A 25,678-nucleotide genomic window follows, 5' to 3' on the forward strand; every position below is an offset into this window, starting at 1 on the left:
TAACTGACTTTGCAGACTGTGTTAAAAAAAAAGAGGAGGAATTAACCTCCAGAGGCTTTTCACCATGCATTTCACACTTCAAATTATAACTAACCTAGCAAGTCAAGCTGCTGGGAACTTGTCTCATGTTGAAATGACAATGCATCTTTACTTAATCAGCCCCAGATTAAAACAAGTCATTTATCTTAATCATGCCCAATAGCGAAGTACACAAAAGCTGACCTTTAATGAGCCAACTAAGGCATGATTTTTGAAAAAGGATGAGAGGTGTGTGGTACATACAAAACACATGAGAAAAAGACATCTTTGATTGACTATAAAGCTTTTATAATAATGAAACACTGTCACTCATTTTCCAAAGGGTCAAATTAGTCATGTGTGCTACTGACACCTGTTGCCATAGAGAGAGATCTATTCTTCTGAAAATGCAACAGGCTGAATGAAAAAAAGTTGTGCTCTTGCTATTGTTCAACTCTTATCACAGCCTGAAATGTTGGGCAGCAGCTCTCTGCCAGAATATATCAAAGGCGGCTCTGACTTCTGATTTATTCTTTCAATTGCTGCTATGGTGTATGCTGCTCAGAAACTGATATGTATAAATGTCCAGCCATAACTGGTCACCTGCAAATTCCACTTCTGGCACACAGACTTTCTTTGCCCAGGAAACCAGCCTTGACCATACTCTTGAATCTCTTTGTACATTAATTTTTGCTGATCTCTCTACAGCCTTCCTCATTTCTGCTACACATTTCTTAAAATGGTGACCAAAACCAAATTCAATATCCACAGTAAGCTTATTTCACACTTAGATTGCAGTGGAGTTTAAGAGCCACCATGCAGATTTTAAGGCCACAAGGAACACAACAATATCTAGTCTGATCTGCTGCACAGCCACACACCATGGTATTTCACCAAATGATTCCTGCATCAGGCACATAAACTATAGGGGAGTTAGCCAAATCTTTATTTTAGATTGAAGTGATGAGGAATTCACCATGTCCTGACACTAGATAGATTATTCCAATATTTAGTTTGCTCATTGCTGAACTTGATTTCCAGCTTGAATTTTCTAGCTTCAGTTCCAGGCCCTAGAGCTTGTTAGGCTTTTGTTTGCCGGATTGAAGAGCACTATAGAATCAAATTTTCTTCCCAGGTAGGTACTCAAGGCATAAGAACAGCTACAGTGGGTCAGACCAAAGGTCCTTCTGCCCATTATCCTGTCTTCTGACAGTATCCAGTGCTAGGTTTCAGACAGAATGAACAGAGCTGAACAATCTTCAAGTGATCCATCCTTATCCTCTAGAAACATTTTTGAGCCCTGCCACAGACTTGACCTTCTCAACATTTACGGCCAGGAATTCCCCAGGTCGACTGTGCTGTGAAGAAATACTTCCTTTTGTTTGTTTTAAAGTGGCTGCCTATTAATTTCATTTGGTGAGCCCCTAGTTATTGTGTTATGAGAGTTAATACCTCCTTACTGACTCCACACCAGTCATCATTTTATAGACCTCGCCTATACCCTCTCTTAGCTGTCTCTTGTCAAAGCTGAAAAAGTCCCAGTCTTATTATTCTTTCCTTACATGGATCTCTTCCATAGCCTTTATCATTTTTGTTACCTTTTTCTGTACCATTTCTAATTCTAGTACTTGTCTTTTGAGATGGGATGACCATATCTTCATGTAGTATTCAAACTGTGGGTGTGCCATGGATTTATACAGAGGCAATATGATATGTTTTCTGCCTTACTGTTTCTCTCTCCCCTAAGGACTCCCAACGTTTTATGACTGCCACTACACATTGGGTGGAGGTTTTCCAGATAAGTTACTTTGTAGCAATTTTTTAAACTCTTTCCAATTTATCAACATCCTTTTTCAGGCATGGATATGCAAAGTGCATGTAATACTTCACTGATGGTCTCACCAATTCTGAATGCAGCAGTAACCTCATCTCCCTTTTACTCCACAGTGCCCTACTTAAACATCGAAGAATCTCATTTGTGCTTAGCCATGTCCTTGCACAGGAAGACTGGGCCAAAATAAATCCGATGAGATTTAACAAAGCCCACTGCAGAGTCCTGAAGTTAGGACAGAGAAATCCCAAACACTGCTACAGGCTGGGGACTGACTGGCTAAGCAGCAGTTCTGCAGGAAAAGAACCTGGGCATTAAAGTGGGCGAGACAGTTCATTGGGCATTACAGATCATTGGAGAGACTCCAGTGGAGGGCAACAAAAATGATTAGGGGGATGAAGCACATGACTTAAGAGGAGAGGCTGAGCAATTTGGGCTTATTCAGTCTACAGAAAAGAAGAGTGAGGGTGGATGTGACAGCAGCCTTCAACTATGTGAAGAGGAGTTCCAAAGAGGATGGTAAGAGTCTGTTCCCAGTATTTTCGGAGGACAAAACTAGGAGCAATGGTCTGATGTTGAAGTGGGGGAAGTCTAGATTGGCTATTAGGGAAAACTATTTCACGGGAGAAGTGGTGAAGCACTGGAATGGGTTAACTTGGGGGTGGGGGGGGAAGTCCTGGCTTGGCAAAGCTCCAGCTGGGATTGGTCCTCCTTTTAGTAGGGGGTTAGACTGGGTGAACTCCTGAGATCTCTTCCAACCCTATGATGCTATGAGGAAGGCTAGCTTGGCTCACCTTCATCCCCCATTGCTTTCAGAGCCACTGACTTCTAAGATACATTCCCATATTCTGTGTGAGCTGCATTCCATTCTTCTGGATGCCTGAAACTCTACTACAACATATCTTGTTCAAATAAGCCCAAAAGGCAGAACCTGACCTGAAAAGATGACAGGTCTGATAGGTATGGTGGGGACTCAACTAAAAGTGAGGACAAGAGGTTTGTGTTCGGTGCAGTGGAAGAGAAGAAACCAATACAAGGACTTACCATGTGATATTCAGAGGAATGAAGATAAGCTTAGCAGCCAGATTTGAGATGGATATGAGGGAGAAAGCAAGAAGATCAGAGAAGGAGAAAAATGGTGTCAGTCGAGTTTCTACATGCTGAAGGTTCAAAGAAATTTTGGTAGCGTAGGCAGAGGGAAATGGTCAAGTCTTGGAGACATCGGGCAGGAAGAAGGGACAAGAATTAAACATGGCCTGGTGCATAGGTCAAAGGGAAGGGCTGAATCAAAGATGCAACCAAGATTACAGACTGGAGCAACAGAGATAATTGAGGCACATAGCACTGTTGCTGTGGCTGTCCCAGACTATTAGAGAGACAAGATAGGTGACAAAATATCTTTTACTAGACCAACTTAGCTGGTGAGAGGGACGAGATCTTGAATTTACATTTGCTTTCAGGTACAGGAAATTCATTGAGAGCATAACAGCTAAATGCAGGATGAAACAACTGGTGTAAGTAAACACCACATTTTAAGGGACCATTCAAGGTGAAGCGACCTGTTAACACCCCTCCAGTTACACGCAGGAAAGGGAGGCTAAGAGGGAAACAGCTGATAGGGGGTGTTAGTGGGTGATACATTGTTGTATTAAGTCATAAAACCCATGTGTCCATTCAGTCCATGATTTTAGTGCCTAGCACAATTACAAATTAAACTCACGAGCTTGGTGTTTTGAAAGTGCTGTGCAGGTTTTATTGAGGGAGGAGGACTGATAAGTCAGAAACAGAGTGATAGCTTTGTGAAAAGTCTTCACTCACAAGTGGAAGTGTTTTTGTTTATTATGGAAAGGCCTTGTGCTGCTTTGAATTGGTGTGTCCTGGTTTGTAGGGAGCCTGCTCCAGATGAAGAACTTGGAAGGTTTGTCTGGAAGCCAGTAGAAGATTTCAGAAAGATTTCTTCCAGGATGGGGTTCCCACCACATATGGTGTACAGTTTAATGATATGCCCTATGGTGATAGATGACAATTAGGGGTGTGTGATCAGAGGGGGCAGGGTTTATTTTGGTACTGAAGCAGGCTCAAAGACAATCAATATCATTGGGTAAAATTTTCAGAAGCACGTAAGTGACTTCAGAGGTCAAGTTTTACCTTAAAAAATCATTAGAAGCTGAAGTCCCACTGGCTTTCAGTGAGACTAACTCCCAAGTGTCTAAGTCATTATGAAAAATGCAACTTTCGAAAAAATTGCATCTACTTTTAGAGTTGTAGGTAGGGAGGTTTGGGGCATGTTCAGGTTTACTTGATGGCCAGACATTCCCAAGGAGATACGGCGGAGGGTGAGATTTTTAGTTGGCCGTAGGGAAGCAGGTCCAGAATACAGAGGCTGATGTATAAGTCATGGTCAGAAAGGTAGTTGTCAAGGCTGCCTTTGTGGATAAGACCATCCATTGATGGGAGCAGATGGAGAAGAGAAAGGGTCCAACGATACAGCCCTGAGGCCTGCATCAAGAAAGGAACATGAGAAAAAGACCCCACACTTTAAATGTCTATCAAAGTAACAATTTGAAGACCAGAAGGAGAAACAGGAGAGAATGGAATGACAAAACCCAAGGATGACAGTTTCAAGAACAGAATGATTTGGTGGTATCAAAACATACCAGAGGGATCCAAAAGGCTGATGATGAATTACCTGTGCCAAAATTTAGCTGGAAAATAGATGACAGGAGCCCCTATCAAGAGCTGTTTCGTAGTGGAGAGACTGTGTATGCTAGGCAAGAGGAGGACAGGGAGACTGCAGATGCCAGAATGCAGGAAATAAAGAATGGAACTGAGGTCTGGAATTTAAGACAGCAGTTACAGATGGACGTACTAATTTACAATGTCACTATCATATTTTATGCATTATTCTCTATCACCACCTTGATACACCTCAACGTGTCGCTTTCCAAAAAGGCATGATAAAAAGACAAATGATTTCACATACCTAATAACCTACCATGTTTCATTTCATTCTAAGCCTCCTAAAAGCAGCCTATTTCCATTTCCCTCTTTAAAGTGTCTAAAAATATTTAGGTATGTTGCTCACTGGAGAGAAACCAAGTGCACTTTACAATCCTCTCTCTTCGCTTTTCTAGAGCTATATAACATAAGATATGTAACTGCCTGCAGACTCCTTATTTTTTATAGTGAAACGTGTTTCATGTCGTGCCAGAACTGCATTCTTGACAAATGTTTAAAACTCTTATTTTGTTAGGGGGGAAAAAATTCACCATCCCAAAACACTTCTTGGCTGTTTGAGGCTGAAGGGAGTCAGTGTTGACATGTGTATGTAGCTGGTCACAGAGGATTAGAAACAGGCTGTCCTTGTGTGCTTTTAATTCCTTCTCAGGTTTTCCTGTATCTTCAACTTTCCCAGATTACCTTGGACCAGTTGCTGAGTTTGTATTGCAGTGCTCTCTTGACAGGACAGCTATGTCTACACCAGTCCCCGCCTTTCGAAAGGGGGATGTTAATGAGACACTTTGGGATATGCTAATGAGGTGCTTCCATGAATATGCAGTGCCTCCTTAGCACAATGGCAGCCGCAGTGATTCAAAAGTGCCGCTTTCGAATCACGCGCCAGCTGTGTAGCTGGGGTCTTTCGAAAGCCCCTTATTCCTAAAGCCAATTAGGAAGAAGGGGCTTTTGAAGACTGGGACATCCTTTCAAAAGGCCCCTGTATGCACTGGGGGAGGGGGCCATGCGATTTGAAAGCAGCACCTTTGAAATTCTGTGGCCACCATTATGCTAATGAGGTGCTGCATATTCATGGCAACACCTCATTAACATATCCTGAAGTGTTTCATTGGCATCCCACTTTCGAAAGGCAAGAGCTAATGTAGACATAGCCAAGGTGACAAAACTATTTGGTTACAACCTGCAACAGACATTTGGCTATAAATCTGCGCTGTCCCCCCTAAGTGCCTGGAGGTAAGGTACAGGGTATTACTTCTCTACAAAAGGTTTCAAGCCATTAATTGTCTCTTAAATAAAAAAATGTTTCAGGCATGTAGCAGCTGATTTATCTGAGGTAAATCCTATGTCTTCAGACTGCTTCTTTCTCTAGCCCCCCACCTCCAGCGTTCAGCTTCTGGCATATGCTTTTAATTCAAATGCGTACTTCGTCCAGGCAGAGTTATTAGCTGGGTCTGGATGATCTTTGCATTGGAAGTAAAAATGATGAATGGCCAGGTATTATCTCAACTACACTGGTGATGAGACCATGGCATCTCAGTGGTTTTTTTTGTTTTGTTTTGTTTTGTTTTTTGTTTTACCCACATGCTCAGACGCACATTAAAAAGAATGGGGGTAGTCACCCTTGTTTCAGTCATCCTGACACAAGGTTCTGATTAGGCCTCAGCTGGCATATTGTGTCCAGTTCTGAGCACCACAGGAAAGATGTGGAGATAGTGGGAGACAATCCAAAGAAGAGTAACAAAAATGATTAGAGAGCTAGAAAACATGTTCTATGAGGGATGACTGAAAGAATTAGGATTGCTTAGTTTGGAAAAGAGAAGACTGAGAGGGGATATAACGGCTTTCAAATACTTAAAAGGGTGTTAACAAGGAAGAGGGAGATAAATTATTCTCTTTAAACTCCGGCAACAGGACAAGAAGCAATGAGCTTAAATTGCAGCAAGGGAGGTTTTAGTTGGCCCTTAGGAAAAAGAAAATTTCTATCAGGGTGATTGAGCACTGGAGTAAATTGTTTTGTGAGCAATGTTCTCTCTAACGTTTCCATGTGTAGAATAAATTTGTGTGCGCGCTGAGGTACAGATGAACACTGCTAAGGAAGTGGGCAATCTTCATCACTGAAAATATCTAAGAACAGGTTAGATCAGGGGTCAGCAACCCCTGACACAGGTACCAAGAGTGGCACACAAATTGACTTTCATTAGCACTTGAAGCAGGACTCAGCCCTGCCCTCCTCCCCCATGCAGCCAGGAGCTTGCTCAAAACCACGCTGCCTGTAGATTAACAGACGACCAGCTAATGTTACCAACCACTACTTAAATGGTAACACTTGGCATCTTTATTTAATTACTAATGAAGCTGTTATAAGTAGGACTATTAGTGACTTTAAAAAGAATCATTGGCACTCAGAGCATACGTAGAGGTCAAAAGGTCAAATTTCAGCACACTGCTTTGGAGAGGTTGTTGATCTCTGGGTTAGATAAACATCCATCAGGGATGATCAAGATGGTGCCTGGTCCTGCCTTGAGTCAGGGAACTGGACACTATGAACTCTCAAGGTCCTTTCCAGTCCTAGTGTTCTATGACTCGATCCTTGTGCAACATCACCAGTAAGCCCTCTGGAGGGAGAAGCTGATGTCCAGTTTCTGTAATCACCTGGAAATGAAGACTGAATTTAACTGTCAAACAGTGCTGCACCTCAGGAGACACAACAATATGGAAAGGTCTCAAAATGAAATACTCCAGACAGGTCCCAGAGGATGAATATGGATGTCCTTCCCTTAGCCAGAGGCAGAAAGTAGCTATCCATCAGCATTGTGCGTCCCATGACTTTACCATCAGAGTTCTGGCCAAGAGACTAAAATATGGGCAGTATTAGGAAGCAGCTACGAAGGTTCTTGATAATCTTGTAAAAATGGCAGATTTTACATTGGGTGATAGATTACAAGGTCTGCTGGGGCTCAGGATGGTTTCTTGAATTGGCCAGACTATGACAGGTTTTCCTTTTCAAAAATGGTAACTGACCATCTGTCACAAGCTGTCCTCCTTTAGAGACTCCCGGGCACATTTCACAAGGTACAATAGGCATGGAACTGAATCACAGAGTGGTGACTCAGTTTTTAGCTCATTTTAGAGTGTCCTGCCCCAATAACGTACCAAACATTGAAGGGGGAAAGGATTTTTTTTACTGTATTGAATTCGGTGTGTTGTTAAAGACCGTACAAAGGTCATCCTCTGCAAGCTGAAAGGGCAGCTGGGACTGAAAGAGTGATTTGTTACTTGGAAAAAACACTACAACATAGAATTTAGCTGCTGCAGTGTAATCAGAACATAATGGTCATTCTGGGTCAGACTAATGGTCCATCTAGTTCAGCATCCTGTCTTCTGACAATGGCCAGTGCTAGATGTGCTTCATAGGGAATGAACAAAGTGGGGTAATACTGAATGATCCATCCTTGTCATCCAGTCCCAGCTTTTGGCAATGTTAGATTCTGGTGACACCTTGAGCATGGGGTTCTGCAAGAGACACGCCTCTTACCTATTACAATTGTAGCACAGTATATTTATTAAAATTCTAACTGAATCTGAGAGTTTCATGAGACCATTGCTTCAGATCCTTCTTTACCACTTCACCTAATGCATATCAGAGAATCATGGTGCTCTCTAGGGGTCCAAGGGAATGTGAGGTGCATTTATAATAGCTGACAGTATCTGGACTTGTCACTGCAATGTTTTCTTGCTCTATGACCCTGGGAACAGTGTTTCCTGTAAGCTAAACGCTTGGGTGGCCACCCAGGAGAGATTCGGGTGCCACCGAGCTGATCTGCAAAGCGCCCACAGACACTAGATGGGCACCAGGTGTTTCTATTGGTAGTGCACATTCATACATACCTCGATGCACATAAAATTTATGCACAACATTTAAAATATTAGAGGGAACACTGGCTGGGAATGGGTTATGCTTTAATAGAAGTGGTTCCACTTCCAAGAAGTTAGAAGAACTGCCACATCAAGAGACAGAAGGGAAAAATTTAAAGCCACGTGGCACTACCAAATCTACTGCCATTCTTAGTGAAAACCTATTAGAAACTGTGTATATTAAAGACCTAGAGAAAGCGAATTGATGTTAATTACTTCTTTATTTTAATGGTTTATTTTTAAAGGGAGCCCTGATATGACTTCTTTTGGAACCAACCCATGCAAATGTGCACCATCAGGAGAAACAGAAAAACTACCCTCCTGAGGTGTTATCCAAATATCTAAACTTACAAATTCTACACATACAGGGAGCAGGATCACAGGAGGAACTTCTATCCAAGTTCTAATTTCAGTCCGAAGATAACAGCCTTTGACTATGTAATATCCAGTAAGCAACTTAATGAGGGAGGTTTGAAAATTGCGCCACAGGCTGAATTTAAAAGGGTTTCCTAATGTTTTACAACTATTTGTTTCAAATGAGAACAACTCAATGGCACAGACATAACACACCACATCAAGGACTGAGACTGATGGTTTATAATGGAGACCATTTACCAGGAATTCGGATACAGTGGAACAGCTCTACCTATTATTAGGGTAGGACCTGCTCATTCCCACCTCTGGTTCAAATGTTTCAGAGACAGTTTTGGTGGTAAAATATCTCGATGAGTTAATTTACAGTATTTGTTTCCACAACCCTATACACTACACAGACATAAGCCTACAGTCCTTGAGGAACCACAGCCGCTGAAGAAAGCGAAGAAGAGCAATCTTTTTCCTTCTCTCTCTTCCTTCCCCTTTCCTTTCTAGGTCTCTTCATTCATCTCAGCCCATCAATTAAACACAACTCTTCTTAATGTGGACTTAATAACTAGGTAACAATGACTAGAGTACTAGCTAATAAGTTGTTCCCAGGTACTTGGTCAAATTAATAAGGAGTTAAGTTCCCAATTTGTTTCAATAAACTACAATGCACTGAATTTGTCTTGTGTCATGTCGTATACCATACAATTACATTTACTGCATGCAATAAAAACCATCCTTTGAAGTAGTAGGACATCCTTCCCTGGAGAATCCAAGTGCACGTTACCAATACCAAGTATGAAAATGATAATCTGACAATATGACGACTTCACCAGATACAAGGAGGTGGAAATCAAAGATAGGCGAGAGGGGCCTTTCATAAAAAGAAAATTCTGACCCTCTGGTCCATTAACCATAATCACACTTGTAAAGAGACTATAATCATCTTAGCGTAATGCTAAAATACCTCTTTATCCTTTGGGGCGGGGGGATATTAAGTCACAAATGGAAGTAAACGTCACACCTCTGAAACTTTCCATTTAAGCACTCATTAAATGTCTCAACGTAGCTCCACCTGGAATGTGGTAAATTTCTTAACCTACCTTCATTATATATTTGTTAGTCTTTAAAGTGCTACATGACTGATTTTTTGTTTTCACTACAAACCCCGATTAACTCCACTGTATTCATGAAACCAATAAGAAAAGTTCCACTGAACTTCAGCTTTCTCGTCTGCCAAGAAGTTGGAGAGGATTAAAAAAAAGATTTGTGCTAAAATGTAGCTGACTTTGGAGAGCAGGTGATATTTCAATTATTTAAATTATATTAATGTATAGTACTAATATGACTGAAAATATTAAATGACAATTCTCTAGTAAAAGGAACAACATCTTACGTTGGACAGAAGAGGAAAAGGAAAATTACCATGAAGCTGGCTGTTGTATCAGATAAGAGGAAGTTACTCACCTTGAGCAGTAACGATGGTTCTTCGAGGTGTGTCCCTGTGAGTGCTCCACCCTGGGTGTCAGTGCGTCCTTGCGCTGGTGCTCCAATAGCTGTGGTTCCCCACACTGTGTATGAGCATTAGCCCCTCCTCATTCTATCTGGTGCATGCTCCTCCGTTCTTTCTCTACCCGACAGCTACAACAGGATGCTCCAAAGTAGGGAGGGAAGTGGAGCACCCACAGGGACACACAGCTCACAGAACCACAGTTACTGCACAAGGTGAGTAACTTCCTCTGAGTAGTATGCCTGTGTGCGCTCCATTCTGGGTGACTATAAAGCAGTAGTCACAGAATGAAGTGGGGTTTGGAGGTCAGTAAGTCAGTCAGTGGACAACACTGCTTGGGCCAGTTGGATGGAGGAAGCGATTGAAGACGAAAGACCATAATGTCTAGCAAACGTAATACTGGAAGACCATGTGGCCATGTTGCAAATGTCCGAAAGGGGCACGCTCTTGAGAAAGGTGGCGGTAGAGGACATAGCTGGGGTCAAGTGGGCAGTAATGGCTCCCAGCAGCTCCTTATGGTGAATCATATAATGGGTGTGAATACAGGTGGAAATCCACTTGGAGAGCCACTCAAAAGAAACAGCAAGCTCTTGGACTGATCTGTGAAAGGTAGGAAGAACCTCGAACATTTGTGCTAAGGCTTTGTACAGTCAATGTAGAAGGCCAGAGCCTGAAGGATGCCCAGGTGTGCCACACCACATGCATAGGGTAGGAGTGTGCGTTTGGGAAAAACTTTAAGTGGATAGGTTCACTGATGTGAAATGGAGAAGGAAACTTAGGAACAACCTGGGGTGAGGTCAAAGGGTGACTATCTTTCGTAAAGACAGTGTAGGGAGGCTCGGCCATAAGGGTATCAAGCTCCCCTACCCTTCTAGCCGACGTGATGGTCACCAGAAATGAGACTTTCATAAACAGGTGAAGCCAGACATGTGTCATCAGGGGGTTTGAAAGGTGGTTTCATAAGGCAATGAAGTACATGGTGAAGGTTCCAAACAGGGACCAGGGAATGAACTGATGGGAAGGTGTTCTGGAGACCTGTTAAAAAACATTTGGTAATGTGATGGGTGAGTAAAGAGAATACATCCTCCATCTGGTTGAACTCTGCAAGCACTATGGTGTGAAACTGAACAGTGCTAAGGCTTAAAACCAACTCAAACGGGTGCAGTAAATAGTCCAGGATGAAAGGAAGGGGTGCGGTATGAGGGGGCATGGGATGAGAGCGTTCATCCAGAGAGAAAACTGCAACCATTTGTAGAGCTAGGACTTGCGTGTCGACTCCCGTCTCCTGTTGATAAGAATTTTCTTTACCCCCTCAGAACACAAGGTTTCAGCATTTTGGAGCCATGAAGGATCCACATGTGAAGACGTACCTTAGGGGCTCGGGATGGAGAATGCAGCCAAAGTCCTGAGACAGAAGATCATACCATTGTCCATGGAAGGAGGTGATACCGAAAGCACCACATCATCAGGTGAGGAAGAAGGGTGTAGTGGGGAGTCCCTTCCGCCTTTCAAGTGAGTTCTCAGAGCCTGAATGCTGAGACCACTGGTGTGGTGCTGAAGTTGATGGCTGTGCGAATGGGTAGGGTCTCCTGACAACCTTGAAGGTGATGACTGGATGTAAGGATGGGGAGACTGTGCTTGCTACGTGGACCACTGTGGTGCCTCGCTGTGGTAGTGGTAATAGTGGTGCGTGAACCACAGGGGAGGTGGAGGAGGATACACCACAGTAGATAGCATGTCCTGCCATGTGGAGTGCATCAGACTCGAATGCTGGGAGGAGAACACACTTGGGACATGGGAACTACCTCTTCCCAGGGTGAGGGGTCTGGTATCTGACAAGTGTGATGACCCTGATCATTGAGACAGGCGCAGGAACGTACGTGGCACTGGTGAAGAATGGTGCCAAGAGCTGGGCAGCATTGGGCCTGACACTGAAGTTATCTTTCCCAAAGAGTTGGTCTTTCTCCTTTTGGACCCAGTGGAGTGCTCCAATGGGCAGCTATGGGGTGCTGCTTTGGTGCTGTGACCGACTCCACACAGGAGTGGGGGGGTGCGTGTCACGGCCCGGGTTTTTCCACTGTGCCAAAGCCTGCAGCTGGTGCAGCAATCTGGAGTGGTGCTGTTTGTGCTCTGAGCCCAGCGCAGAGGGTGGGGGTCCTGGTGACAGAAGACTGTCCGTGTCCTGGTGTCGGTGCAATCAGGGATGGTGCAGCTGATGGTGCCAATGGCATCAGAGGTGCTGAATGCTCGCAGCTCGGCTCTTAAATCTCCCTTTTTGATGGTGCCAATGAGGATGGTGCCAATGAGGCCGCTGAAGATTTCTCCACTAGTATGGCCCATGACAACAGCACAGGGGGCCAGGAGCAAGTCAGGGACAGGTCTGGTGCAGAAGGGGTGCTGGCCAAGAGATAGGGACACTCAGAGTCCATACCTTTGGGTTTTTGCACTGAGTCTTGAGCAGGCAGTTGCTTGGGGGCCACCGGCAGGAGAGACTTTTCTTAGAGGTAGGTTTTAAGTCTACTGACTTGGTCCTTTTGAGCCCGTGCAGTCAAGCTGGAGCAGTGCACACAGGACTGAGTCTGATGACCCTCACCCAAGCACCTGATGGAGGAAGCATGGCTGCCAGAGACTAGCATGGCTTTCCTACAAGTCTCACACTGCTTAAAACCCAGGGAGTCTGGCATGACGGTGACACAGCAACAAAAAAAATCTCAACTACCTGACTAGTACTACTACTATTTTTTTTTTTTTGGTAAAACAGTGAAACAAAACTGGGAAAGTAACTTAGAGAAAGGGAAACTACAGAAAACCACTAACTATTACTATCTAACTGTTGTTTGCAGAGAGGACGAAGCTCTGTCTACAGCCAGGACAGTAGAGAGGGAACTGAGGAGCCTGAGCCACGTATGTGCCATGTAGCATGAGGCAGCGCTACTGCACATGTGCAGGAAGCCATGGCACAGAAGAGACTGCGCGCCAGCGCAAGGACACACCAACATCCAGAGTTGAGCACCCACGAGAAAACTACTCCAAGAGTCATTCTTAAATTTAGCAATGCTACTGGTTTTTTGTTTTTTGTTTTTTTTTGTTTTTTTTTTTTTTACACACTTTACAGTGAAAGAAAACCAAGTGTGGCTCTTTGAAGATATGCATGAAAATAAGCACTGATACAGAACTTTAGATGTTCAAAGCACTGTAAAGTAATCCTCATAACACCTGGGAGATAACTATACCTTATCCCCACACTGCAGATGGAAATTTAAGCAAGCAAATGAAATGACTGGCCAAGGCCAAACAGCAGAGACAAAATTAGAATGAAGAACCTCCAACTAACAAACTTCTGCTCTTCCTTGACACCATACCACCTTCTTTCTTGCGTATTGTACATTTATCCAATTGCTTCACCAGAACAAAAATATACTTCGTACTCTTGTAACATACCCCACCTGAGTTCAAAAGCACTTTATAAAAATTTATGAATTTAGCATCCCACATTACCATACATATTGTTTGCTTCTCTAGTATTCTACTTTGGAACAACATAAAGTTGAGAGGAAAGAACTATATATTTGCACTTTTAAAAATTAGAAATAAAGAGATCTGACTGATCAAAGGAGAAACCCATCCTTCATATTAGAGAGTTGTAGCACCTTGTCTATAACAATACCCACACACTCCTCCTCAGCAACTCAGAGGCTTTAGCAGCTCATCGGATGGGGTCTTATGATTCTACACATCAGCCACTTAGCTAAAGCGCTGATAGAAAGAAGTGGCATGTTTACACGTGCAACCCAGATTGCAAAATTAGAGCACTGTAACAGAAATAGCTAAAGATATTACGGTGAAGTCATCACTTGTATTAGAGACACACATGTATTAAAAGTGCATTTCCACTGTGCTGTGATACAGAGTTCATAACTGTGCATGCAAGGGAAGACAGAAGGCGATCTGGGATCTCTATCAAGTGGGAGAGGGAGCTATGTTACGGTAGCCTGTGCACCTTTTTTGAAAAGTGCACCTTTAACTTAATTAAAGTTAATTAATTAGCGCCCCCCCCCCCCCAACATGTCCCCAGAATTATGGTATTCTCCTTCAAACCACTGATGTGGATCTGTAACTGTAAAGTGAATATTAGAGCTATTCTGCTACAGAAGCAGTCAGAGGCAGGAGCTAGTGGCTGTTTAGCACTCCAACAAAAGGAGATGGGCTATAACAACAAGTTTGTGATTTTCAAATTTCTGAACTGATTGAAAAACACATTTCTAACACACACCATTCTTATACTTATAAGCACTGGGAGTTTGAGGCTCTGGAACAAAATATATTCTCCTGCCACTTAAGTCGTGCATTAAGCATGGCAGGAGAATATATTTTGAACAGGAATAGGAAACAGGATAGCAGCATAGGATAGCTTGCCATCAAAATGCTCATCAATATATTTTATCATCTCTCTCTCTGCAAACTGTAGTCTATGTGCCTAACTGAAGACCAATACCCGACATATATGACTAAGTACAGGTTGAACTTCTAAAACCTGGGACACGCTGGTCTGGCAACATCCATGGTCCAGTGGACGGAAGTTGGGTGGCAGGTGGATCTGAGGCTGGGAACCCCGCTAGGACCAGCAGCACCAGAGCTGGCTGGCTGGGAGCCCAGGTGAGAGGCTGGTGGGTAGTGGTGGGACCGTGAGCCCAGGGGGAATCTGGCCAGCGGAAATGAACCCATCAGCCTAGCTAGGTCTTACAATGGCAGGGTAGGCAGCCTGAGCAAGGCAGCAGCTGAGAGCCCAGCTGGGGCAGGCAGTGAAGCGAATCTTGGGGGACTAACCACTGGGGCCAGAAGCAGAGCTGGGAAGGGGGGCCAGCAACTGGGGCTGGTGGGAGTGGGGTTGAGGGTGGTTGCCATTAGGGCTGGTAGTGGTTGCACCTGGGGCTAGGAGCAGAGACAAGCAGGGGGGACGGAACTGACTTTCCAAGGTCTGGCAAGCTCCCTCGTTTCAGACCAGTCAGGTCCTGAGGATGCCAGACAGGGGAGGTCCAACCTGTACATGTAAGAGATGCACAAGAGTTTCAAAAAATCATTCAGAGGAGAGCATTCATTACTGTAATTTGACTTGCCTCTCTTCGTCGGGATGCCCAGCAACTTTGTTTAATCTTCCAAACCACAGCAGCTACCAGCAGCAAAGACAGGAAACAACTATAGAGGAGAAAAACAACAAATGCTTACTGATCCTGTTCAGAACATATTAGAATTTGAAAGTTAAAACAAATTCTAGACTAGTCCTCGGATAAAAAATGGCACAGCAGTACAAAGTGCTTAGCAAACATTAAGTTTCACTGGTACTGTGCCCACTTTACACTGAGACACAGGAGACACAAAAAGGTTGTTAGAGTGACTTGCCCAAAGTCACACAGTAAGTCAAATGACAGAGCTGCGATAAGCATCTAGAAATTCTATTAGCAGTTTAAGACTACAGGAATGCAAAGAGCGAATCAGGACAATGCCACACAACGACCTTTAGTTACATATATTTTAAAGGAGAGCTCAGTTCAAAACAGGAATAATTATTATTCAATAGGCATATCAGAGAAAACTAGTATTTTTTTCAGATTTTAAGTATTTTAACCTATTAAATTCTGATTATTGGAAAAAGTTTTCAAACAAGAAGTGTGTATGCATTGTTAAAGATATCATCAGACCATACTTTCATTAGCCTATGCTGAATCCCAACAAGGAGGAACAGAGAAAAAAAACCAAAAAAAAAAACCAATCTATATTAACTGATTTGGCTTGCAACAAGAAACGCGTGTTGGTTTTTGTTTTTTTGTTCCTCTACACTTTTCATCCCAGGTAATGTTTCCAATATACCCAGGTTTACAGAAACACTTCCTCACATTTAATCTGAGCTACTCAGTTACATATTATTTCAGTCCATTGCAAAAAAAATATGAAAGTCACTTCTCTACAGTTATAAGAAAAACTCAGACATAAAAGTACTTCTGAGGTTTGTTCTATAGTACCCTATTTGCCCTTTATGAAAAAATAAACAACACACATCATAATTTAAAGTACAGAAACACGTCCCACTCCCAAACCAGTAAAACAGTGAGCTACATTGCTTACCATCAGGACAAAGAAACGCATACACATTAACATTGATTAATGATTTTATAGCTTCCATTTCCCCTTTCTTTCAGAAAAGAACGTACTCATGTATGTAGTGAAGTGTAACAATATAATCTGCATTACCTGTAAATTTCTCTCACCAACAAGGCTAGATTTTGACTAGATGAATTTTTGCATATATCACAACTGAACAGGCACAAGTAAATGATGGAATATCAACCTTTTTGAGCTCCAGAGGCTGTCCTGAGGCTGCATTTAGCTTCCCCAGCATGAATGCCACAGCACTCTCTGAATGGTGTGGTAAGCTTTTTCCTCCTTAATAAGCTTCCCATTCCCAAAAAATCTTGAAGGCTCTCTGTGGGGCATAGCATCCACTCTCTCTCTAAGGCCTACCCACTCTAAAACTCCCCGCAGAGAAACAGAGGAGCATCAAACCAAAAATGGCAGAACTGAGACAACATGCTGAATCTTCACTCTTTCATCATGCTTGCTTATGGTTATAGCCTATCTCCAAATCTCCAATTGTGCACTAGGTGTTTGGACTACAGTCCTTGGCATCGAGTACCTTTTATCTTCCGGCTACAACACCTAATACAGACACCAACGCTAAGCCTGTACTAGAGAAATTTTGATTTCAGACACGCAAGTCTAGCTACTGCATTTGTGCAGCTAGAATCATTGTATCAGAATCGACTTATTTCCCTAGTGAAGACAGAGCCCCTATACTCTCATGTTCACCTCCCTTGCTCCACGTGATAGCGTGGCGTACAGGGATCGACTGCCAATCCCAGAGAGAGTGACTTGGTCTCATCCTCACCAGACATGCAAAATCATACTCTGGAAGATTGACCCTGACCAGCTCAATCATCCACTTAATCATCGACAAGCCCAAAGCAAATCATACCCAAATGTCTGTATGATGCTTCTCAAGATTGCATCGAAGCCAGTGGTTCTCAGACTTCTATACTGATGGCCCCCTTTCACATAGCAAGAACTGAGTGTGACCCCTCTGTGCCTTATAAATTAGAAATGCTTTTAAAACCATATAACACCATTATAAATGCTGGAGGGCAAGTGGGGTTTGGGGTGGAAGCTGTCAGTTCGTGATCAACCATGTACTAATCTCACAATCCCCTGAGGGTTCCCAATTCCAGTGGGAGAAGCCCTGGTCTAAGCCAAAGCAGCCTATGCTAAGTGTACCTCCCTGTCAGGCCACCAGGCTCAAGTGCTGATTTTAGTAACAACTTTCAGCAGAAGGCAAATGTATGGCACTTGGCTTACAGGGAACAGCTCAATGTCAGATTTCTCAATTTTGCCACAATCAATAGGCACGTCTTCCAAGGAGAGGATATCTAGTGTTTTAGACAATACAGCAGCTATTAGCTGTCAGGTCAAGGCCAGTCCCAGCAGGCGGATTTCCTCAGTGATCCTAATGATCTTTTCAGAAGATTTCTCTCGGAAATGAGGACACAGCAGAAGAATACCTAGAGTGTGTAATGCAGAGCCTAAAGCTTCCCAAGTATGTGGGTTGAAACTATGAGATTCTGCCTTTCCTTTAAGTACTCACGTCTGTTAAACATTATTAATGGCACTCACACTTAAAAGCTCATTGCACCTACTGGAGAAAATCAACAAAAACAAAGTGAGTTAACTGTGTTGTCCCCATTCTACAACAACCACCTCCATGGGTAAACGGACTCATGGAGATGGTTGTGAATGGCTTTAGACCTGTATATGCTGGATCTCTTTTGCCATTTCCAAATACTCCCATGCTCCCTTTTGTTTTAATTACTGACATCACAAACAAGACTATCTGAGAAAAATATTAACAGAACTCAGAATTAGGACTATATACCTGATTTGTCTAAAACATTGTAAATGCTACACCACATTTTGCAGAGGAACACCACCCAGGAGCTTTTAGTACTGTCAAAAGGACGCAGCAAATACATGTGATGGAAGGAAGGAAACAAGAAGGAAAATTATTCCCCCCACTACACCTTTCAGCAGCATGCCTAAGGAAGTAAAATGCAGTATTTACTTCATACATACACAAAAGGACGTCATTTAATGGCAGCTCTGCATGAACAACCTGAAAGCAAGATCTTTTGGGTTTATTCAGAGCAAAATGGTTTGAAATAGGCAACAGCATTACACTGATTCGGAGACGTCTGCTTTTGGCCAACAATTTTAAAACGTCACCTAACAATTTTAAAATGTCCTTGTTGTGATCATGAGAGTTAGCCAGCAGCCTGGGAGTAAAAGGGTTAACCTCCCTAGCCAGGTGGGGTTGGCCTACAGGAATGTAGGTAAGAATTGAATTTTTTGGCTCCTCCCTTTTTCTGTCCTCTGGTCTTATTCTTCTTTCCAGCCATGAGGGAGAGAGGCACAGAATACCTCCCTCCAAGAACAGGCCCTCCAATCTTCTGTAAGTAGGGTAAAGTTTAGATAAGTCCATTAGGCTTTATTGTTTTATGGTTTGGGAAGTGGGATCTGATGTCTGTGCACTTTTTAGAAATGTTCTTTTACTCTCCTTGTCACTAAGTTCTAGGCCCATGGTGGGGATTCCCCATGTGTTTTACTTTGTCACTCTTCCATCTAGTCGTGAGGCTTGCAACATGAGTATTGTTGTAATAATAAAAGTTCTCTCTTTCTTTTTATTAACCTGGTATTGGTTAATGTTTGTGTCCTGGTTTTTTACTTTTGGGGCTGAGATTTCCCAAGTCGTCTCTCCCTGGTTTCCTTATTACTACTTGGGTGGTGGCAGCGAATTTTATCCCCAAAAATCTAAGGTTTTTAGGATTCGGGGGGGAGGAGTTTATACTAAAACCTGGTACAGAAGGTTTTGGAGGTACTTTTGCTGGCCCCCACTTCTGCATTTGTCTTGCTAGAGTGGGGAAGGAGCCGCGACAGTCCTTTTTTTCAAACTAACCAAAGCCAACTAACTCTCCCATTGAGACTTATTCCAGTCTCCTTCTGGCTTTAGTTCTGTTGATTCCTCTGCCTTCTATCTCTGTTCATCTAGCACCAACCAGCCTCTTGTGTCATGCAACACAATCTGATCACTGCTCGTTTGGGGTCTTGTCTTTGCAGCTCCTGCCTCTTTTATCCTCCAACCTACATCTCTGAAAGAGGTGCAGAGGAGTGATACTCTCTCTGCAGTAAAACCCAGAGCTTTTGCACGCTATTGAAAAAAAATAAAGCTAGGCTGCCTGTTTATCATCTGTGCCTGACTCACTTTGAGAAGGCTGAAAAAAAATGATGCAGAGCAGGGTTTAAGACTAGCTCAGTTTTCAAGTTGATGACAACAAAACAAGAGAAAAGTGAGACAACAGTTAAGCGTAGGGCAATGATAACGGAGGTACTAAATGACCACCATATCGTTTTAGCCTCCAGGGATGAAAACCAAGACCCATGTGCAAGATTAAATCTTATCACATTTAATGGTCTATTTTTAAGTATTATCTACCACAGATAAAGAAAAAAATATCATGTTCTATATTAAGGGTATATTTTATAGCTTATAAAGGTTGAATAAGTTATTAATAGCTTCTATAAAGCTATTACTTAAGTTGTGTGTAGTAGCTAGTTATAGGCCCATCAGAAGGTGTTACAGAAGGTGATAAGCAACTAATTGACTGTTAGAATCGAAGTGTTTATAATTTATTAACTCCTTATAAGCCATGAGCATATCCCTGAAATAAAGTCTAACCAAAACCTTAAGCTTCCCAGCTGCCTCTCCATCCAACTCCCTGACCTCCTTTCTGAAGGAAAGCTTCCTTGCACTCTTTGTGTGCCCATAAAATTCTTGTCACTAGTAACCTTTCATTGGTACATGCTACTGGAAAGGAAGACACTACAAGGAACCCTCACTACCAGAAGAGAAAATCCAGCTAGGACATTAAGGCTCAAATTACTGAACTATTACACAATATTTATCAAAATTAGAACCCCTGGAAAAAAGGCAGTTTTAAATCTCAAAATATACTTTACCTTTGGCTCTACACCTTTTGAAAGAGGTATGCAAATGATGTAAATCAAAATGCAAATAAGTTATGAATTTGCATATTCAGTATTCTATCTGCATATTCTAATTTCAAAAGCGCTTCTTTCGAAAGAAGAAACCCAGTGTAGATGCTGTTCTTTCTAAAGTAAGCCCATCTTCAAAAGAATCCTTCTTCCCTTTATTTAATGGGAAGAAGGGCTCTTTCAAAGATGCGTTTACTTTTGAAAGAGCAGTGTCTACACTAGCTTTCTTCTTTCGAAAGAAGTGCTTTTGAAATTAGAATATGCAAATAAGATACCAAATATGTAAATTTATACCTCATTTGCATTTTCAATTTAACTCAAAAGAGGAATGCAAGTGTAGACACACCCTTAGTCTGTTAAAATCAATTTGTAATTTCTAAACACACTGGCATGATGACTAAAAAAACATTTCGGATTATTCTCATGAAGTGGACCCTATTTAAGTGCTTTCTGAAAGTAACTTATAAGCTACTTCTACACGTGAAGCCTACATCGAAGTAGCTTATTTCGATGTAGCGACATCGAAATAGGCTATTTCGATGAATAACGTCTACACTTCCTCCAGGGCTGGCAACGTCGATGTTCAACATTGACGTTGCGCAGCACCACATCGAAATAGGCGCAGCGAGGGAACGTCTACACGCCAAAGTAGCACACATCGAAATAAGGGTGCCAGGCACAGCTGCAGACAGGGTCACAGGGCGGACTAGCGCTTCCAGGGCAACAGCTAACCACTCCCTTAAAGGGCCCCTCCCAGACACACACAGCCTGCACAGCACGCGGTTTGCAGAGCCATAGGCACGCACACCTCGGGTGATGCAGTCATGATGGACCCCCAGCAGCAGCAGCAGCCGCCGCCGCCGCCACCAGAGGTCCACCCAGCCGCCCCTGCAGGAGCGGTGCTCGCCCTGCTCCATGCCATGCAGGAGGCAGCTGAGCACCTCCTTGCCACAGAGGAGGAGATGCCTGCAGGGGAGGAGGACGCAACCTCCAACCCTGCAGCACCCCAACCCCCCAGCCGCCTCATATGCCACTGGCTGTGGAGCTACCCCACCAGCACTGACTGTTGGGAGCGGCTGGTGCTCGGGGAGTGGGACGACAACCGCTGGCTCAGGAACTTTCGCATAAGCCGGCAGACATTTATGGAGCTATGCCAGTGGCTCACCCCCACACTCAGGCACCAGGACACTGCCATGCGGCATGCCCTCAGTGTGGAGAAACGGGTCAGCATTGCTGTCTGGAAGCTGGCCACTCCTGACAGCTACCGATCCGTGGAACAGCAGTTTGGCGTCGGCAAGGCCACCGTTGGGGCTGTCCTCATGGAGGTAAGAGGACCCACAGGGGGAGGGGGGGAGGCAGCCCTGGCAGGGGACGGCAGGGCAGGGGGAGGGCCACACACACCCTGCTCACCCCTCACTGGTGCTCTCCCATGTGCTTCCCCTGCAGGTCGTCCGCGCCATCAACGCCATGCTCCTGCACAGGCTCGTGAGGCTGGGGGATCCAGATGCCACCATCGTGGGCTTTGCCACCCTGGGCTTCCCCAGTTGCTTCGGGGCTCTGGATGGGACTCACATCCCCATCCGTGCCCCGGAGCACAGTGGAGGACGCTACATCAACCGGAAGGGCTACCATTCTGTGGTCCTTCAAGCCTTGGTGGACAGCCAGGGCCGTTTCCAGGACATTTATGTGGGCTGGCCTGGCAGCACCCACGACGCCCGGGTTTTCCGGAACTCGGGCCTGTGCCGCCGGCTGGAGGTGGGGACCTACATCCCCCAGCGGGAGATCCCTGTGGGGGACACCACCATGCCCCTCTGCGTCATCGCAAATGCGGCATACTCCCTCCAGCCCTGGCTCATGCACCCGTACACGGGCCATCTCTCTGCCAGCCAGGAGCGCTTCAACCAGTGCCTGAACCACGTGCGCCAGGTGGTGGAGCGCTCATTTGGCCACCTCAAAGGGCGCTGGAGATGTCTCCTCACCCGCCTGGATGCGGGCCCCACCAACATCCCCCAGATTGTGAGTGCGTGCAGTGCCCTACACAATCTGGTGGAGAGCAAGAGGGAGGCCTTCTTTCAGGGCTGGGCTGTGGAGGCCAGCAGGGCCGACCTGCAGCCACCCGCTGCCCCCAGTCAGCAGGTGGACCCCGAAGGGACCCGGGTCCGGGAGGCCCTGCGGGCCCACTTCGATGAGGCCACGGGGTGAACGCTGCCAGGCCCCCTACTGCACCCCCCCATCCTCCACAACACTCCCTGCCCCTATGCCCACACCACAGAGCACCCAACAGCACCCCCCCCCCCCCACTTTTCCTGGACAAATAAAAGCAGACACTTGTTTGTGAAATCAAACTTCTTTACTGCAACTCTTTTCTAACTAATAATAACTAAAGGAACTTCTAAGTAACTTAATATTATATATGTATGTATATATTAACAAAAAAAACAGGGATAACAAGGAAGGGGAGAACTATTTACATGGGAGGGAAGGATCAGACTATGAAAATGGGGGTCACAAATAAATAAATACAAACTATATACAAGGCCGAACAACCAAACAATGGGGGGAATATGTACGGGGGGGGCCACGTCCTGGGCCCCACACCCCTATAGTCCAGCACTGGGGGTGGGCGGCCGGGATCCCCGCCTCGGCTGCAGCCCTGGCCAGGGCTGGCTGGGGGCCGGGCGGACCGGAAGATACGGGCGGCGAGTGTCAGCTGGCCTCAGGTCTCCCTCAGCGGAATGGCCCTCGGTGGTGGGGGGACGGCGCGGCGACAGGAGCAGCGGGTAGCGCGGTGGGTGGAGCAGGCAGGGCGGGCGCAGTGGCGGCCAGCGCGGCATGGGGGGCCAGGTAATCCGCTATGAGGTTGAATGTCTCCATGTAGGCCCCCCATGCCTCTTGGCACCAGGCCAGCGCCCGCTCCTGCAGGTGGAGGCAGCCATGCTCCACCCGCAGCTGCTGCTCCGTGACCTCCACCTGCCAGCGGCGGAGGACCAGCAGCTGGGGGTCCGTCGCCGGCGGCTGCTGCTGCTGGGTCCGTCGTCTTGCCCGCCATCGGGCCGGTCGGTCCTCCGCCGAGGGGCTGGCCTGGAGCGATGGCCCCGGAGGGGATTCCGGGACCACTGACGCCTCGCCGGCGCTCTCCGGTCCTTCCGATGGTGCAGCTGCGGAACACAGGAGCAGGGGGAAGAAGAGTGGAGACAGCCATTAGTGTGGGCCCCGAGCTGTGGCCCTTGTCCCCCCACCCCTCTGCTGCAGGTTCCCCATCCCCGTCCCCGGGAGATGCTGCTGTGATGGGGTTCAAGGGTCCCCCTGCACTGCACCCCGTACACTGGCGGGAGTGACTCTCACTTCACTCAGCAGGTCTGACAGGAGAGGTTTCTTAGGCAACAGATGCTCAGTTTCTCCCAGAAGCGACAGTACAGCAGTCAGAGACAGTCCTTCCAACCCGTCCTGGGGAGAAGACCCCGAGGAGTGCCCCTCTGGGGGTGTAGCTTTCCCCCTCCTCAGGCAGGCAGCCTTCCAGCTCTCCCTTCCCCATGCCTCTAACTGCGGCCCCCGATTCAAACCCAGCTCAGCTCCTCCCTCCTCTTTGTTCAGGGCAGAGGTGTAACCTGCCAGTTGTAGCCCCAGGATCATCCTTAGCCACTGGGAGCTATTCAGCTTGTTGCTCACATCTAGCCTGAGTCTCGCATTTGCACTCCCTCCACTCCATCACATGCTGCTGCTGCTGCTGGGTGTCCCACCCCCTCCTCCCGGGAGACCCTAGGAGGTTCCACTCCCCCCTACCCCGGGGATGGGGCATGGCACTGTTGTGCTGGGGGGGGCAGGGGCTGATGCACTCCTGTGAGGGACATGGCCCTGCTGTCCTTGGGGCCATGGTCATCTGGGCATGTGGAGGGCCCTGGCCACATATCTATTACCCCTGCCCCTCTACCCCGGGGGTGTACACCGAGGGCGGTACATACCTGTAGGTCCACTCCCATGGTCGGGGGACACCCGGGGGGTGGATGCCCGGCTGCTGCTCCAGGATGGCAGGAGGATCTGGAGCCTGGTGTCGGTGGAGGAGGAGTCCCCCTCCTCCTCTGGTGCCCCAGGGGTGGGCTCTGGGGGGGCCCCCGGGGTGCGGGGCTTGCCTCTGGGGCGGACTCCGGCTCCGGGGCCTGCTGGGGCTCCTCAGCCGAGGTGTCAAGAGTGGCCGGAGGGGAGGTGGTGTGCCGGGGGCCCAGGATGTCCCTGAGCTCCCTGTAAAAGGGGCAAGTGACGGGTGCAGCCCCAGATCGGCCAGCCGCATCCCGGGCCCGGGCGTAACCCTGCTGCAGCTCTTTCACTTTACTCCAGACATGGTCCGGAGTGCGGGCAGGGTGACCCCAGGTGGCCAGGCCCTCGGCCAGCCGAGCGAACGCATCCGCGTTCTACCTCTTGCTCCCCATTACCTGGAGCACCTCCTCCTCGCTCCAGAGCCTCAGCAGGTCTCGAAGCTTGGCCTCCGTCCAAGAGGGGCCCCGCTGACATTTGCTGCCCTGGCTCCCCTTGGGGGGGGTCCCCTGGGGGCGCTGCCATGCGGCCATGAGGTCGGTTGGGGGTTCTTGGGGCTGCTCAAGAGCATGCAGGCTGGCCGCGCGTCTGGGCTGCTGCCTGCACGCTCTCTCAGCTTCCTGCACAGAAAGGGAGGGGGAGGGGACCTTTAAGGGGCCACTCCACGCGGCCACCATTGAGCTCAGGGGCTGGAGAGAGTCTCTCTCAACCCCTCAGCTGATGGCCGCCATGGAGGACCCCGCAATTTCGAAGTTGCGGGATGTGCAACGACTACACGTTCCCTACTTTGACGTTGAACGTCGAAGTAGGGCGCTATTCCCATCCCCTCATGGGGTTAGCGGCTTCGACGTCTCACCGCCTAACGTCCATGTTAGCATCAAAATAGCACCCAACAGGTGAAGCCGTGACGGGCGCTATTTCGAAGTTAGTGCCGCTACTTCGAAGTAGCATGCACGTGTAGACACGGCTATAATGTGCTGGAGAGTTACAGGTCACATTTTAGCTGTTCCAAGCACTAAAATCCAAACAAGATAGAACTGAAACATAAAGCCTGAGTGCTAGACTGAATAATGATGCCAGGCTAAACAAACTCATTACATAGCTTCTTTTGTAACGCA

General features: G+C 46.2%; 1 protein-coding gene across 1 annotated transcript in view; it reads right to left on the bottom strand.

Annotated features, from left to right (window-relative positions):
• The window catches only part of ATRN (attractin), a 246,863-nt gene that overhangs the window by 32,805 nt on the left and 188,380 nt on the right, over positions 1-25,678 (bottom strand). The window contains exon 26 of the mRNA XM_074992222.1: positions 15,491-15,569. Coding sequence (XP_074848323.1) covers positions 15,491-15,569 — 79 coding nt within the window. The remainder of the gene's footprint in view (positions 1-15,490; positions 15,570-25,678) is intronic.

The sequence above is a fragment of the Carettochelys insculpta genome, chromosome 4 (genome assembly GCF_033958435.1).
Source record: "Carettochelys insculpta isolate YL-2023 chromosome 4, ASM3395843v1, whole genome shotgun sequence".
Classification (NCBI taxonomy): domain Eukaryota; kingdom Metazoa; phylum Chordata; order Testudines; family Carettochelyidae; genus Carettochelys; species Carettochelys insculpta.